Source organism: Martes martes (genome assembly GCF_963455335.1).
Source record: "Martes martes genome assembly, chromosome: 16".
Classification (NCBI taxonomy): domain Eukaryota; kingdom Metazoa; phylum Chordata; class Mammalia; order Carnivora; family Mustelidae; genus Martes; species Martes martes.
In genome coordinates this window covers 51,991,780-52,009,410 of record NC_137904.1, presented here as the reverse complement: position 1 = coordinate 52,009,410, position 17,631 = coordinate 51,991,780, and the positions used below count along the sequence as shown (strand labels likewise).

At 41.8% G+C, this 17,631-nt stretch overlaps 1 protein-coding gene across 2 annotated transcripts in view; it reads right to left on the bottom strand.

Annotated features, from left to right (window-relative positions):
• HELZ (helicase with zinc finger) overlaps positions 1 to 17,631 on the bottom strand; it is a 157,532-nt gene that overhangs the window by 117,911 nt on the left and 21,990 nt on the right. For both annotated transcript variants that reach the window (XM_080826445.1, XM_080826446.1), the window contains exons 5-6: positions 11,842 to 12,069; positions 9,259 to 9,295 (exon numbers count right to left, since the gene is read on the bottom strand). In XM_080826445.1, the coding sequence (XP_080682571.1) occupies positions 9,259 to 9,295; positions 11,842 to 12,051 (247 nt within the window). In that variant the 5' untranslated portion in view covers positions 12,052 to 12,069. The remainder of the gene's footprint in view (positions 1 to 9,258; positions 9,296 to 11,841; positions 12,070 to 17,631) is intronic.

Sequence of the window (17,631 nt, the reverse complement as noted above, 5' to 3'; positions counted from 1 at the left end):
ATAGAAACACACATAAATTTGTTGCAAGGATCGAATAATAAAATGCTTTGAAGAAGAAACAATAGTCCTACTAAGGGCTGGACTACTTACTCCGGCTAAGACTGCTTCCTCCCCTATAAAATGGAAGGGACAGAAGCTACCTAGGAAGGCTGTGGTAAAGATTAATTGTGTTAATTATGTAAAGTATCTAGCACAGTCTCGTCACAGAAGTTCCCTGCATGTTACCTTCCCCTTCTAAAAATCATATAGCAGTATTGAGAACTGCTAAGGAAATACTCTAATTCCTTTTCAGTAATTCCACTATTTTTTTTTAAGATTTATTTATTTATTTATTTATTTATTTATTTGACAGACAGAGATCACAAGTAGGCAGAGAGGCAGGCAGAGAGAGAGGAGGAAGCAGGCTCCCCACCGAGCAGAGAGCCCGACGCGGGGGCTGATCCCAGGACCCTGGGATCATGACCTGAGCCAAAGGCAGAGGCTTTAACCCACTGAGCCACCCAGGCGCCCCCAGTAATTCCACTATTAAGAAAACAGTTGTCAAGCATTAAAGAATGTTTCAGGGAAACAAACAAACAAAAAAATCTAAGAATATTTCAAAATCAGGAAATTGTGTCATGTTTAAAGAGTACTAAATCACACCATAGTTACAAACACCTTTCGCAGATCTTTGGTTTTGTACAAGGTATTTGCCAAATTTCATTCTGTGAAAGTTCCTGCATTATACTGATGTCTGAAGGCCTCAATATTTGTCAAAATTATGTTTCTTCTTTTTCTCTTTCCCTTTTTTAGACAAAAATCAGTACTGATTTACTTTTTGCCAACTGTTGCCCTAAAAATGCAATTCTGTTTGTCTTACAGGATCCCACATGAAGAATTATCACCAAAAAATACTCAACAATTATAGATAAAAAGCTCTCCTGCTATTGCATCATGTAACAAAATTAAACTGCGATACTGCCAATCTAGTCGGTCATTATCTGTAATATCTTGAAAAAACTTGAAAGAAAATAAAGTATAGCCTTGTGTATTATTAAACTTGCCTTAGCTAAAATAATGAACTTGCCGAAAGAGAGGACACTAAAAATATAATCTAATCTCCGAGCACTGTAAATATGTTACAATGCCTTGCTGAAAAATTCTCTTCCCACCAACTCTCTGTGAGATCTTACTGTGAGCACACAAGTATTCCCAAACTGAACAGCTCCTTCCTGCCTACTGGGAGTTACTAAGGAGGGGACCTAACACCTCACCTCTGTTGCTATAGTCAGGTCTCCATCCCTTCTCATTCTTCAGTTTTTGTAATATGTCTTACTTGAAATGTGTAATATTCAAGGAATATTCATTCAACTATTTCAACAAAATAGCCTCTCTTAGGGTCTGATAGCCTCTGGCTATCAAAAGGAGACAATCAAAAATTAAAATGTAATTCCTTTTACTTGTAAAGAATTACATGCAATGAGAAAGGCGATTTAAAATAAGCCTTAAATACAATAAATGTTGAGTCTAACTGTATCTTTTCAGTCACATCACTATAGTAGATTATTTCCTTCAACAAGTCCTTAGTTATCTCTAAAATCTTTCATTGAAAAGCTAAGCTGGGGTGACTTGGTGGCTCAGTCAGTTGGGTATACAACTCTTGGTTTCAGCTCAGATCATGATCTCAGGGTCCTGGGATTGAATCCTGAGTCAGGCTCTGTGCTCAGCGAGGAGTTTAATTGAGGATTCTCTCCCTCTGCCCCTACTTCCCCACGCTCTCTCTCTATTTATACAATAAATAAATAAATCTTAAGAAAGAAAAGCTAAGCCTAACCAAGTATTTTCCCAAAACTTTCAATCTACAACAAAGGAGGCAAGAATATACAATGGGGAAAACACGGTCTCTTCAATAAATGGTGTTGGGAAAACTGGACAGCTACATGCACAAGAATGAAACTGGACCACTTTCTTGCACCAGACACAAAAATAAACTCAAAACGGATTAAGTACCTAAATGCAAGAACTGAAACCATAAAACTTTTGGAAGAAAACACAGGCAGTAATCTCTTTGACACTAACCTTAGCAACATTTTTCCAGATATGCCTCCTCAAGAAAGGGAAACAGAAGTAAAAATAAACTACTGGGACTACACCAAGATAAAAAGCTTTTGCAGCAAGGGAAACCATCAACAAAACAAAAAGGCAAACTACAATGGGAGAAGATATTTTCAAATAATATGCCCCAAAAGGGGTTGATACCCAAAATATAAAAAGAACTTATATAACTCAACACCAAGAAAATAAACAATTTGATTAAAATATGGGCAGAGGGGACACCTGGGTGGCTCAGTCAAGCATTCGCCTTCAGCTCAGGTCATGATCCAAGGGTCCTGAGATGGAGACCTGCATCAGGCTCCCTGCTCAGTGGGGAGCCTGCTTCTCCCTCTGCCTGACTCTCCCCCTGGTTGTGCATTCTGTCTGTCTCTCTTTCTCTGACAAAAAAATAAATAAAATCTTTTTTAAAAAAAAATAAAATAAAATAAATAAAAAATGGGCAGAGGACCCGAATAGACATTTTTCCAAAGAAGACATAAAAATGGGCAACATGAAAAGATGTTCAACATCACTAATCATCACGGAAATGCAAATCAAAACTGCAGTGAAATACCACCTCCTACCTATGAGAACGGCTACAATCAAAAAGACAAAAAATAGTAAATGTTGATGAGGATGTGGAGAAAAAGGAAACCTTGTGCACTGTTGGTAGAAATGCAGATCAGTGCAGCCACTGTAGGAAACAGTGTGGAGATTTCTCAAAAGATTAAGAAATAGGGACGCCGGGGTGGCTCAGTTGGTTAAGCCACTGCCTTCAGCTCAGGTCATGATCCCAGGTCCTGGGATCAAGTCCTGCACTGGGCTCCCTGCTTGGTGGGGAGCCCACTTCTCCTTCTACATGCCGCTCCCTCTGCTTGTGCACGCATGCACATGCACTCTGACTGACAAATAAATAAGATCATTTTTTTAAAAATTAAGAAATACCATACAATCCAGTAATTCCACTACTATTTACCCAAAGAAAACAAAAACACTAATTTGAAAAAATATATGCACTCCTATGTTTATTGCAGCATTCTTTACAATAACCAAGATATGGAAGCAACCAAAGTGTCCACTGATGGAACAATAGATTAAGTAGATGCAGGGGCGCCTGGGTGGCTCAGTGGGTTAAGCATCTGCCTTCGGCTCAGGTGATGATCTCAGGGTCCTAAGACTGAGCCCCGCACTGAGATCCCTAATCATCAGGGAGCCTGCTTCTCCCTCTCCCCCTGCCTGCCGTTCCCCCTGCTTGTGCTTTTTCTATCAAATACATAAAATCTTTAAAAAAAAAAAAAAAAAGATTAAGACAATGCTGTACAGGGATGCCTGGGTGGCTCAGCTGGTTGGGCATCTGGCTTTGGCTCAAGTCATGATCTCAGGATCCTCGGGTCGGGCCCCATGCTGGACTCCCTGCTCAGTGGGGAGCCTGCTTCTCCCTCTCCCTCTGCCTCTGCCTTTCTCCCCTCCACTTGTTCTCTCTCTCAAATAAATAAAATCTTTAAAAAGAAAAAGATGATGATGATGATGACGGTGATGATGATGAGGTAGTACGAGGGCACCTAGGCGGCTCAGTCAGTTAAGTGTCTGATTCTTGATTTCAGCTCAGGTCCTGATTTCAGGGTCATGAGTTTGAGCCCCGCATCAAGATTCTTTCCCTCTTTCTCTCCTTCTGCCCCTCTCCCCTCTCTCATTCGCATGTGCTCTCTCATTCTAAAATAAATAAAATGTTTAAAAAAAAAAAAAGATGCCGTGTACACACACATACAAACTCACACAAACAAACTCACACACACAATGGAATATTACTCGGCCATAAGAAAGAATGAGAGCTTGCCATTTGCGCCAACATGAATGGACCTAGACGGCATTATGCTAAGTGAAATGAATCAGAGAAAGACAAACACTGTATGATTTCACTTATATGTGGAATCTAAAAAACAAAACAAGGGGCGCCTGGGTGGCTTACACGTTAAGCGGCTGCCTTCGGTTCAGGTCATGATCCCAGAGTCCTGGGATCCAGCCCCCCTTGGGCTCTCCACTGGGCGGGAAGCCTGCTTCTCCCTCTCCCGCTCCCCCTGCTTGTGTTCCCTCTCTCACTGTGTGTCTCTCTCTGTCAAATAAATAAAATCTTTAAAAATAAATAAATAAATAAATAAAAACAAATAAACAAAAGCAGAAACAGACCCATAAATACAGAGTACAAACTGATGGCTACCAGAGGGTTGGGGGGTGAGAGGCGATGAGCAAAACAGGTGAAGGGGTATGGGAGCAACACTACAGCTTTCCAGCTATGGAATAAATAAGTCATGGGGATAAAGGTACAGCATAGGGAATATTGCCAATGGAACTCTAATAGCATTGTATGGTGACAGATGGGGGCTACACTTGCGGTCAGCACAGCGTAATGTATAGATCTGTTGAATCACTATGCTATATACATCTGAAATTAACATAATACTGTGCGTCAACTCTACATCAATTAAAAAAAAGTTAATAACCAGGCACCTGGCTGGCTCAGTCGGTAGAGCAGGCAAATCTTGACCTCACAGTTGCCAGTTTGAGCCCCACACTGGATATAGAGAGTACTTAAAAAACAATAATAACATTCTCAGCTAGGGTTTAAAAATCTGGCAGCCTTATGAAAAACATTCACTGATGTTTATGATGACTGAATTTGTAGCATAATTTTGGTTGATAATATTTTCTTTTGATTTCACTTTTGCCATTTATCTCATTCTATTTTGGTTCTTTTTATTTTGTTTTTTTTTTTTAAGATTTTTTTTTAAGATTTTATTTACTTGTCAGAGAGAGCACAAGCAGGCAGAGTGGCAGGCAGAGGCAGAGAGAGAAGCAGGCTCCCTGCTGGACAAGGAGCCCAATGTGGGACTCGATCCCAGGACCCTGGGATCATGACCTGAGCCAAAGGCAGCGGCTTAACCAACTGAGCCACCCAGGCGTCCCTATTTTGGTTCTTTTTAAGTCTTAATTTTAATTCCAGTTAGTTAAAATACAGTGTTATTCTATTTTGTTAATGTAAAAACTGTAAGTTTCCTATATAATCAATATTTCACAGGCATCCTGTTACACCAAACACAACTTATGTTCAGATAATGAAAACAGACTTGCCTACCTCATTTATCCAGTGCTCACAGGGTGGCAACTGTCACTCTCTACAGCACAACACCAAACTCAGAACTAAGGCCCATGAATTCAAAGCCTAGGTAGTTAATTTTTAAGATGCCCTCATGTCCTCACTCAGAGTCTACTTACTCTTTTTGAAGTAAAATTCCAACTTTATATTTTATGATTCTAATTAATTTCTGGCTTGAAAAAAATCAGCCTTAAAAAACATTTCAGGGACAACCCAGTAAATGTGATTATAGACTGGGCTTAAGGTAATATTAGAGAATCACTGTCAATTTTATTTGGTTAATAATAAAATTGTGATTATACAATTATGTCCTTACTTTTGGAGATGATACTAACATATTTCGGGGTAAATATGATATCTGTCATTATTTTCAAATATCTCAGAAAAAAATTAACATGGTAAAATCTTACAATTTAAGTTTTGAGAATATGAATGTTCATTAAAACATCTATTTTCCTATAGGAAAATATTTTAATTTCTTCATAACAAAAAACTTTTAATATTTTTTAATTCTGTAACAAAGACTGGCTGGCTGATTTCCTAACCCTGCCTGAGAAAGTGAAATCAGAAAGTCAAAGCAGCAAACAGAAAAGAGGGAAAAGGTAGTTACAATGAGGCATGTTGAGAGTTGCAAGGAATGCAAACTGACAGCCTGACAGTAAAGGAACAGACATCAACACAATACGGTATAGAAAAGGGAAACATAGGGTTGGGGCCAGTAGGACAGGAGCTAGTCCAGAGCTCTCCAGCATTACAAAGCCGTGTAATACCTAACAGACTTGAGATTCTTCTTCTTCTTTTTAAGATTTTATTTACTTATTTGAGAGAGAGAGAGAGAGAGAATGAGAGGGGTAAGGTCAGAGGGAGAAGCACACCCCCTGCCAAGCAGGGAATCCGATGCAGAACTTGATCCCGGGACTCTAGGACCATGACCAGAGCTGAAGGCAGCCGCTCAACCAACTGAGCCACCCAGATGCCCCAGCCTGAGATTCTTGACTTGCTTTTTATTACTAACTCACTGCCTACCCATGGTTATTTTCTCTTAAGTAAGATTACCAAAAGTTGAAAAGGAAAAAAAAAAAAAAATTCATCTAACAGCAGAACTCCACTAGTAATACATATATATAAACTTGGCCAATATTCCCAAGTATCTGTTTCAAATAAACAACTTTATATACACTGCTTTTGCATGAAAGTAATCATTTTCCATGTTCTTCCATATCACCTAAATGGTAACAAGGAATGCACAGAATTTAATTAAAGATGTCCTCCCTTACTGGAAGCCAATCGATTTTTCACTTTCACACACAGCACTGCAATGAACACCATTCCACACACAATTTCTTCCTTCTTTTGGATTATTTACTTGGGATAGCATCCCAGAAATGAGATTAGTGGGTCAAAGGTATAAACATATTACCAAGCTGCATTCTCCCTCACACTCCACGAATACAAGAGTATACTCATTTCATTACAACTTTATCCTAGACACCGGTTAAACTTTTTTCCCCCAACATCACAGAGGTATAACTGGTATACAAAACACTGCATATAATTAATGTATACATTTGGCAATTGCACATATGTCTACACATGTTACTATCATCACAACATAGGTAATAAACGTATCCATGTTTCCTGGCTAAACATTTATTTTAGGAATTCAGTAGTTGTAAAATAGTATCTAACTTCAAAATGCTAAGTAAAACAACAGAAAAATTTCCCATATGCTCCTTCACTAACAGCAATTACTCTTCTGTGATTTTTCAGAAGTCATTTAACCTTCTGGGACTTTGTATGCCTCCAAAATGAGAAGACTGTACCAACCTCACCACTCAAGGGAGTGAAAATTAAAGAAAACAGGCTCTGTTTTTAACACATGAGACTAGCAGAATGTCAAGACTGATGGATTCCAGTGTTACTGAGGTCATGGGCACAGGCATTCTCAGGTACTGCTGCAGCGTGTGTGCATCAGAAACAAATCTGACAATGTCTGTTAAAACTCTTAGCATATATTGGGACACCTGGGTGGCCCAGTGGGGTAAGCGGCTGCCTTCCACTCAGGTCATGGTCCCAGGGTCCTGGGATCGAGCCCTGCGTCAGGCTCCCTGTTCAGCATGGAGCCTGCTTCTGCTGCTCCCCTGCCTGTGCTCTCTCTCTCTCCTCTCTCCTCTCTCTCTCTATCTCTCTCTGTCGCTGTCAAATAAGTAAAGTCTTTTAAAAATTTAACAAAAAAAAAAAACTATAAGCATATAATTCTAACCCAGATATCCAACTTTTAAAACTCCTTCACCCAGAGGCGCCTGGGGGGCGAAGTCAGTTAAGTGCCCAACCCTTGATTTTGGCTCAGGTCACGATCTCAGGGCAGGCTCCACGCTCAACAGGAACTCTGCTTGAGACTCGCTGTCCCTCTCCCTCTACTCCAGCCCCTACCCACCACCCACCACCCACCCTCCCTCTCTCACTCTCTCTAAAAATAAATGTATCTCTTTTCTTTTTGAGGGTTTGTTTTTTTTTTAATTTATTTGTCTGAGAGAGGAACACAAGCAGGGGGAGCAGCAGGCAGACAGAGAAGGAGAAGCAGACTCCCCACTGAGCAGGGAGCCCGATGCGGGGCTCAATCCCAGGACGCGGAGTTTGATTCCAGGACCCTGGGATCATGACCTGAGCCGAAGGCAGATGCTTAACCCACTGAGCCACCCAGGCACCCCTAAATTCATCTTTAAAAAAAAAAAAAAACCTCCTTCGCCCAGACATCCAACTTTTAAGACTATCCTACAGAAACAAACAACAGTAAGAAAGAATATATGTTCATTACAGGATAAATTATAATGAACAACCTAGAAAACTAGAACCAGCTGAATGCCCACCAACGGGAGAATTTTTGAGTAAATATGAAACATTTATCATATGGAATGTTAAGCAGTAACTGGAACTGGAACTTAGAAAGATACCCATGATCTGCAGACATGTAGGAAATATGCTTTGTATTCATCACATACATCTTTTTTAATTTTTAAAGGAAAACCCGTATCTACATTATTTAAGTACTTATCTTTGCCACTATAAAGAAAAGTACTAAAGATAGAGCAAACTAGTAACAACGACCTCTTCAGATGGAGTAAAAAGGGGAGAGATAGGATTCCCTTCTTCATAGTCCTCTGTTATCATTTGACTTATTATTATCTGGCTTGGTGGTAACTTTCAATGTCCACAGGTAGTAAAGACTTTATTAAAGGAGGTTCACATTCTTAAATGAATGGCTAAATTATATCCAACATGCCAAAGGAGTACGATAGTTCTTTAAAGTTTACAACAAAAACAGTTAATACTTTTAAAAGTTCTGATGCAAAAGCATAATAAAAAGCTTAACTTCCGTTTAACTCAGCACCCCTCCCCCAAATTCTGGATAATGGAAACATTACATTACTCCAATCACTGAGTTGTGCAAAAAATCCCACCAAGGGTGTGTGAGCATGCACGCTCCACCCCTTCTCCCACACACTCCTCGATTCACTCCAGTGAACTGGCAGCAATTACGAAGAAAAGGATTCGTATTCTATGAGTACCCGAAGAGTAAGAATCTTTTTAATTAATTTCTTGCCCAAAGAAAACAGGAAAAAAGCACAAGAAGCATCCTACTTAGTCTCTCTTCTCTAAGGGAAATTTTCTACGGAAGGGAAAAACACATTTTAGGAGGGACAGGCAAGCATTTCAATTTATCCAAGCTTGATATTTAATTGATGTGTGTTAACAGTTTTAAAATTTGGCTCTTATTGACTGAAAATACACAGACTTGAAAAGGACACTACCAATGTTCCCACTCATGACTAGAAACGATATTCGAGTGTATACCCATCAAGGCAAGGAAGTTGTCATCCAGAATTAGTAGGCACCACAGTAAGGTGGAGTGTTTAAAATATTATAATCTCTCTTGAAATTAGCATATAAAAAATCAAATCTCAAACAATGCTCAATTTAAGTTAACTCAAAATTCTCAAAGTAGAAAACAGACCCATTTTTAAACATACCATGCCTACAATCTTCATCAGCTTGCCCATAGTTTTTCTGCAAAATAAAAGATACAAGATAAAATTAAGTAGTTCAAGGGCTGCTTAACACACATTTTATCCAAAAAAAGCTCAGCTTTGCTTCAAAGTTTAATTATTATTTCAAATGTAACATTCACAGAGCAAAACCAAGTCATGTGCTCCCTGAGGATTACACAGCACTCTACAAATAAACATTGTAACGCACTTCCCGGTCCATTTACTCACTCTGACTTCTCACTTTCTCTAGCTCCAGACCACCAGAACCTCCTCCTTCACGATCACCCTCAGCCAAAGTCTTCACTGAGAAAACCGAAGCCATGAGACAAGAACTTCCATGAACTGTCACACCACGTCTTCCTGCTTCCCAGCACACTCTGCCTTCCCTCTGTTACCAGACAAGCCATCCAGGTCTCCTTTCTAGAGCCTATCGTTCCACCTGTGCATACCTGCTCTATGGTCCACTCAAGAACATCACTCCGGCAAGCTGTCTCTATTTCTCCTACATCACTGACTTTTTTGCCTTCTATGGGTTCAGTCCTAGAAACAAACACAGCGCTATTTCAACCCATCTTTTTAAAAAAAAAAATCCTTCTCTTGACTTCACTTCTCCCACCAGCTACCACTCCCACTTTTTGTGCCCCTTTGGGACAAAACTCAAGAACTGTCTTACTCATGTATTGCAAGTCCTTCCCCGTGACTCGGTCTTAAACTTTCTTTAGTCAGACGTTTACTCACCATTCCATGGAAACTGCTCTCATGGAGGTCTCCAGTGACCTGAACCGTATCCAGTTGGACACACACGACATTTCCATGTTCCCATTCAGACACACTGTCACATTCTAGCCAACTCTCAACTCTCACTACTTGATCCACAGCGACTGACACTGCTCAACACTCCCTCACTTGGATCCCCTTTCCTCACATTGCTACCATACACCGTCATCCCTTAGCTTCCCCTTCCACCAAGGGTTACCCTTCCGGCTGCTCTGCTGGTCCCTCCTCTTCTCCCCAACCTCCTAACACTGTAGACTTAAGTCCTCAGTCCTGTCCTCTTCTCTGTGTACACTCGTTCCCTTGGTGATCTCACCCAGGCTCAAGACTTTACATACATATCACCCACTGGCCACCAACTCTTAAGTCAGTGTCTTTGACCCAGACCTCTCTGCCAAAATTCACACCTGCATATTTGACTGCTTACTCAACATCTCCAGCTACATATCTAAATGACATCTCAGACTCAGTATGTCCAAAACTGAGCTCCCATCTTCCCCAGCAAAACTTGCTCCCCATCTTCAGCCTTGTCATCGCAATTGAAGAAAACCCACTTTCAAATTGCTCTGATAAAACAACACTGAGGTAGGGAATCTGTGTCTGCTCCCTTTCTCTCACTCCCTCCATTCACGTTAAGAAATCTTACTAGTTCTATCTTCATCTCAGAACCAGAACCAAAGCACTTCTCAATCCACTGCCACCATTTGTCTGAGTCACTACCATCTCTGGCCTGGATTATTCCAACAGCCTCTAAACTAGTCCCCCTGCCTCTACACTTACCCCTCTATAGCCTATTCTCAAAACAAAAGCCAAAGAATTCCTGCCAAATCAGATCCTACCACTCCTCTAATCAAAACCCCACAAGAGAGACGTCTGGGTGGCTCAGTCACTTAAGCATCTGCTTTTGGCTCAGGTCACAATCCCAGGGCCCTGGAATAGAGTCCCACATCAGGCTCCTTGCTCAGTGAGGGGCCTACTTCTCCTTCGGGCTGTCACTCCCCATGCTAGTGCTCCTCCCTCTGACAAATAAATAAAATCTCAAAACAAAAAAACAAAAAATTAAAAAACCATAAGAGCTCCCTGTCTTAAGTAGGAGAAAAACAGGTCCTTATAGGGCCCCACAAGATCTAGCTCTGTTACCCTCTCCCCATTACATACTTTTCTCCAGCACACTGGCCTCCTAGCTATTTCTCAAACATGCCAGTCAGGCTTCTACCTCAGGGTCTTTGCATGGACTATTTCCTCTGCCTGTAATGCTCTTCCTCCAGATTTTGACAAGGCTCACTCCCCTACCCCCTTCACATCACCTAATCAGTGAAACTAACCTTGACCACTCAATTTAAAACTGCAACCCATCCCTAACCCTAGTATCCACAATCACCCTTGCCCTGTCCATCTTTTTTTTTCAAGCAGAGTGCTACCTTCTAATAATCTAAAGTGTCTACCTACGTATAATATCTGTTGTTTATTGTCTGTCCCCCAATACAAAAATTACCATGAAGATCTTTCTCTTTTTCATCAATGTATACTAAGTACCTAGACCAGTGTCCAGCACATAGTATACACTCAATAACTATTTGCTGAATGAGTGAATAATCCAAAATGTTACACAGTAGTACAATGTTAAAGGCTTAAAAACTGCTGTTGCAATTAAACATATTCAGCAATCACTAGCCAGGTACTCATCTCCTCAGCCCAGAATTAGGTGATTACGACCAACAATTGTCCCCACTCTGTGAAAAAGTCCCTTTTACATGGTTCGTAACTGGCTTTTCAACAGTGCTTACTCACCAGCTGCAAAAATGAGGCAATTCTGTAAAGAAGACTCTCAATTTTGATGCTTTCTATCTCCAGTGGACATGGCCCTGGGAAGTCGGCCATGGAGTACTGGCCAAGAGAAAGGAGGGCCTCTGTGCAGTGCTTGAGGGTCATTTCATAGTCCTGCCTCTTAAGTGATTCACACGCTTGTTCACATGACTTCTCAGCTCTTCTGTCTTCCATGACTCAGGGACAAAAATCCTGCAGGAAGAAAGAACAAGTCAGAGAAGGTTTTAAAATCTTACTAACAGGGGTGCCTGCGTGGCTCAGTCGGTTGGCTGTCTGCCTTTGGCTGGGGTTGTGGTCCCGGGATCAAGCCCTACGTCGGGCTCCCGGCTCAGCGGGGAGCCTGCTTCTCCCTCTTCCTCTACCTGCAGCTCCCCCTGCTTGTGTGCTCTCTTTCTCTGTCAAATAAATAAAAATCTTTAAAAAAATTTTTTTATCTAAAAAAAATAAAAATTAAAAAGAAATAAAATCTTACAAAATTGTAATCTCATTCCTACCTCCGCTGGTTTGATTATCTAAGTAGTTACTCTGAATCCGCCTTCTGATCAAGCTGCAGCTGAGCAGTGGTGACTAATGCCACAAAATCTGTACTTCTCTTTTATATTTTACGAAGTCTTTACCAAGATCCAAGCAAAATGTCAACCATTAAGTCAGTATCATACAAACAATGCATCAAATGTATACATGAGGCAAATGTATAAATGAAACATGACTTTGAATATTGCAGAGTGCAACAAACCATGAAGGCTTCTTTTTTTTTTTTTTTAAACCAGAAGGTACAGAAATGTTTCATATCCAAACCTCCCGATTTCAGTCTTGTAATTCTGTGACTGTGACTGCAGAGCATCGAAATCTCTACCGTGCAGGATTTTCCCCACCAACATAAAAAAATGGCTAAAGTCCAAGTTTGAACTGCTGATTAATTCAATTCAACAAGGATTTCCTGAGGCCAAGCCCCACGCACAGAACACTGAAGTCAGGGATGGGAGTATGGATGGCATCACCGCTTTCAAGAAACTGCGATTCTAGCAAGAGCAGCAAAGCACAAATGAACAATTACAAGAAAGACTTATTCCATCTGCCGAAAGGCATGAGCTGGCCTCAAAAGGTGAACCAAAGTTCACCATGCAGAGATGATAGGAAAAGTATATGTGGGCTTTTCAGAGAGAAGAGTTCGAGTGAAATGACTAGAGGAGAAACTATGTGACTTAAACTCCAGCTGCGTCAGGGAAAGAGGAGGAGGAGAGACGAATGACCTCACGTGCCACAAGAAGTGAGAGCTTTATTCCACAGGCGACGGGGCATGACAGATTTTTAAATAAGGAAAGAATCTGGGGCGCCGGGGTGGCACAGTTAAGCGTCCAGCTCTTGGTTCCAACTCAGGTTGTAATTTCAGGGTCGTGAGATCAAGCCCCGTGTCAGGCTCTGCACTGAATGCAGAGCCTGCTGAAGGCTCTCTCTCTCCCTCTCTCTCTCTCTGGCTACCCCCTCAACTAAATAAATCTTTAAAAATAAAAATAAAAATAATTAAGGAAGGAAGGACTCGCTCGTATAGAAGTCGTGGGAAGAACTGGCAGGCACTGCCATTAATAAGGGATCACTAGGGGTGCCTGGGTGGCTCAGTGGGTTAAAGCCTCTGCCTTCAGCTCAGGTCATGATCTCGGGGTCCTGGGATCGAGCCCCGCATCGGGCTCTCTGCTCAGCAGGGAGCCTGCTTCCTCCTCCCTCTCTCTCTGCCTGCCTCTCTGCCTACTTGTGATCTCTGTCTGTCAAACAAATAAATAAAATCTTTGGGGAAAAAAATAAATAAATAAGGGATCACTAGGAGGCAGTCCAAGGAAGAGAGACTGAGGGTTCAAGTGCAGCCTCTCCCTGGCTAGACCACTAACACGGCAAGAGCACAAAAGCCAGGCAGACAAGACCTAAAATCCTGTGACCCGACAATCACGATACTGTTTCCAAGGGTCGGTCTTGCTGACCTCTAGCCACCAGCTCCATCAAGCATGGAGACTGCTGTTCTTGCCCGCTCCCCCCTTACTAGCTCTCCTGCTCCTCCTTACCTTCCACCTTACCAACTGGCCCCAGGGACTTCTCTGTCCCTCTCGTCTCTCTCCAGCCCACACGTACACCCCTGTCTGGCCTCTCCAGCTTTGATGACCACCTGGCCCCACGCTCTCCCAGCTGTTCCTCAGCCACATGCTGCCTCTGCGCTGCAGCGAAAGCCGAGGGGAGACACCTGCGGATGGGCCCCCAGAACACAGTGGTGCAGCGAGTGAGACAGGAGGACAGACATCACGGAGGTCCGGGCCCCTTCAACTTCGAGATACCCGTATGTCAAAAAATGTAGAAATTTCCGAGGAATGGACCAAGAAAGAGTAAAAAGGACTTCAGCCTTTGTTAACATTTGTTAAAAGAGCTGGTATGCACATGGGATACGATATTCTACTTCCCTCTGTTTGAAATTTTAAGTAAAAAAATACCAAAAGCATGGTTTTAAAATTACAGGATATTTTAAATGTCTACATTTAACAAATTAACTTTTAATAAGAACCACAAAAATGAACTTTTACCAAGAACCACAAAAACAAAAACACCCGTATTTGTTGTGAATTACACAAGATAATCCAACAAATAAGGGTGCCCGGGTGGCTTGGTCGGTTGAGTGTCCAACTCTTGACTTCAGCTCAGGTCGTAATCTCAGCATCATGAAATCGAGCCCCATGTCCGGCTCTATAGTCAGCAGGGAATCTGCTTGAGGAGTCCCTCCCTCCCTCTCCTCCTCTCTCTCTAAAATAAATAAATAAATCTTTAAATAAATAAATAATCCAATAGATATTTAGAGTACTGTGTCCTCAGTCTCTACACTGCCTACCTTTCAAATCCTCAGCCCTCCTTCAATGGACCACAAGACCCAGTTTGACTTAGGGGAGCTGAAATATGTAGGATATAGTTGGTATTCATGCCCCTTATACAAACATGCATTAATCTGGATAAGATCAATTACCAAACAAAAATCAAAAATAATGATTTCTATATTACTACAGTGACTTTGCCCCTTAAGCATAAGAATGGCATGACAAGATAACCACTAACTTACTATACAGACCTCAGTTAATGCTACTGACACTATGGGCCGAACAGTTCTTTGTTTCCGGAGGCTGTCTTGTGCTTTTTAAGATGTGTAACGGCATCTCTGGCCTCTACCCACTAGATAGATGCCAGTAGTTTCTTCCACCCTATGACAACTAAAAGGGTCTCCAGATAGGAGCAAATGTCCCCTGGGGAGTAAAATCCTTCCTGATTGAGAACTACTGACACAAACAAGCATATAGTGTTTGCTTGCCAGAAAACAGCAACAATAGGTAGATAAACCACAGATACCAGAGGCCCCAGGATAAGCAAATCTTTCCTATAAAACTCTCAGCCCACATCTAGAAAATACTACAAAAAGAAGTAAAAAGAAAAGAAAAACTAAGGATGCACAAGCTAAAATCTTTCTTAGGAAAAGAATGCAGCACAGTGATCCAGAGCATAGGCTTAGAGCCGGAGGACTTGCATTCAAAACTCACCAGCCCCCCTCACTAACTAACCCCCTCACTCACCATCAGTCCTGCACTCTGTCACTCAGACACTCATCAGCTGCATGGCCTGGGGCAAGTGACTTAATCTCCTGTATCTCAACTTACCTCTAAAATGGCAAAACAACTAATGCCTACCTCCTATGGTTAATGCAGGATTAGGTAAAATAGTATGTATAGAACACTTATAAGAATGCCTGGCGGGGCACCTGGGTGGTTCAGTGGGTTAAGCCTCTGCCTTCGGCTCAGGTCATGATCTCAGGGTCCTGGGATCCAGCCCCGCATTGGGCTCTCTGCTCAGTAGGGAGCCTGCTTCCCCCTTCTCTCCACCTGCTTCTCTGCCTACCTGTGATCTCTCCCTCTGTCAAATAAATAAATTAAATCTTTAAAAAAAAAAAAAAAAAGAATGCCTGGCACACAGTATGTGCTCAGTTAAGTGTCAGCTATTGTTATTTCCCTAAAATTCCAAGTTTTCGGGTCGCCTGGGTGGCTCAGTGGGTTAAAGCCTCTGTCTTCGGCTCAGGTCATGATCCCAGGGTCCTGGGATCGAGCCCCGCGTCGGGCTGTCTGCTCAGTGGGTAGCCTGCTTCCCCCTCTCTCTCTCTCTGCCTGCCTCTCTACTTACTTGTGATCTCTGTCTGTCAAATAAATAAATAAATAATCTTTAAAAATAAAATAAAATAAAACAAAATTCCAAGTTTTCAATTTAAATAAAGTAGAATCACTGCACTGATCTCAACATACAATAATGTATTTATAGAAAACAAAAGAGCACTCTATGTAACTACTTTACTTACTTAACAGAAGTATTATTTTCATCCCTTTTATCCATCTCAATAAACTGATAATGATTATGCCTTTGGAGGAGTAAATAAGTTTCTATGTCACTGATTTAGACGAGATAACCCTGAAAAGGGACTACAAAGGGAGATCACAAAGACTCCTACCAACATTAGCCACCAAACATTTTCAACAGGGAAATTTCAGTTAACATTAACATGTAAGTAGAGATTAGAGGCAGAAGCTTTGTGGCTCCATGACTTAAAGAGTTAACATCTGATTCATTAGGTTCAAGTGCCAACCTCAGAAGAGGATGTGGAAGTTTCTACCACAAATACCTTCATTAATCAGGTCCTGATCATTAGTTTCTACCTAAGTCCTACCTGAACCTCCTAGGGGTACTTGGCTGTAGAGTGGATCAGGACGAAGCAGGTCTTATTCAACTGTTTTCTCTGGTTTTTCAGAAAACAGCATGACCTTGCTACACACGATCCTAAAGATGAAGTGCTTTCTCAAACATAAAATAAAAACTGCCAGTCAAAGTGAGATAATGTCACAGGCCATGCTAAAATGGACTGTAGAAAATATGTATGAAGAGATTTGGAACTACTTCTCCTAGAAGAGGCCAGCACCCAGCTACACATCACTGTGGGGGTGACAGACCCTCTTGTCTGGGATACAGATACAGCCTTATCAATAGCATACGATTCGCTGCCTGGCCAGAACGGCCTGATCCAAGGGCAGACACTGACCAAGCTGGGTCTAGGAGAGCCTCTCCCATGGGGACAGGGAGGTCCAGGGAAAGGAGCTGAGTCCCATGAATCATATCAATATAGGAAGAAGCACCACATCTGCCTATTGTGAGAGCTACCCTCTACCAGCCTTGATTCCTCTCTTCCTGTTAAAAACATTCAAGTTTCAGGGCGCCTGGGTAGCTCAGTGGGTTAAGCCTCTGCCTTCAGCTCAGGTCGTGACCTCGGGGTCCTGGGATCAGGCCCCACATCGGGCTCTCTGCTCAGCAGGGAGCCTGCTTCCCCTCTCTGCCGACTTGCGATCTCTGTCAAATAAATAAATAAAATCTTAAAAAAGAAAAACATTCAAGTTGCATAAAAAGAACATAAAACACTATAATTTTCTACAAACTCTGACCCCTGTGGGGAACATGGGTTTGAGAGTATGTAACTTCACAGGCAAGAAAGCAGGAATCAGAAACCAAGGTTCCAATCCAAATCCATGAACTCCTGCAATCCGCTGCTGACCTATAAAAGAGACTAATATCATTAGTTGTTTGGTCACGCAGCATCCATTCCTCTTCCTGGTAATATAAGCCCGTACTCTCCCTCCGAGAATTCACCTCTCCCCTACTGTCATCCGAGCCGTTCCTGAAGAGCTGACTGCA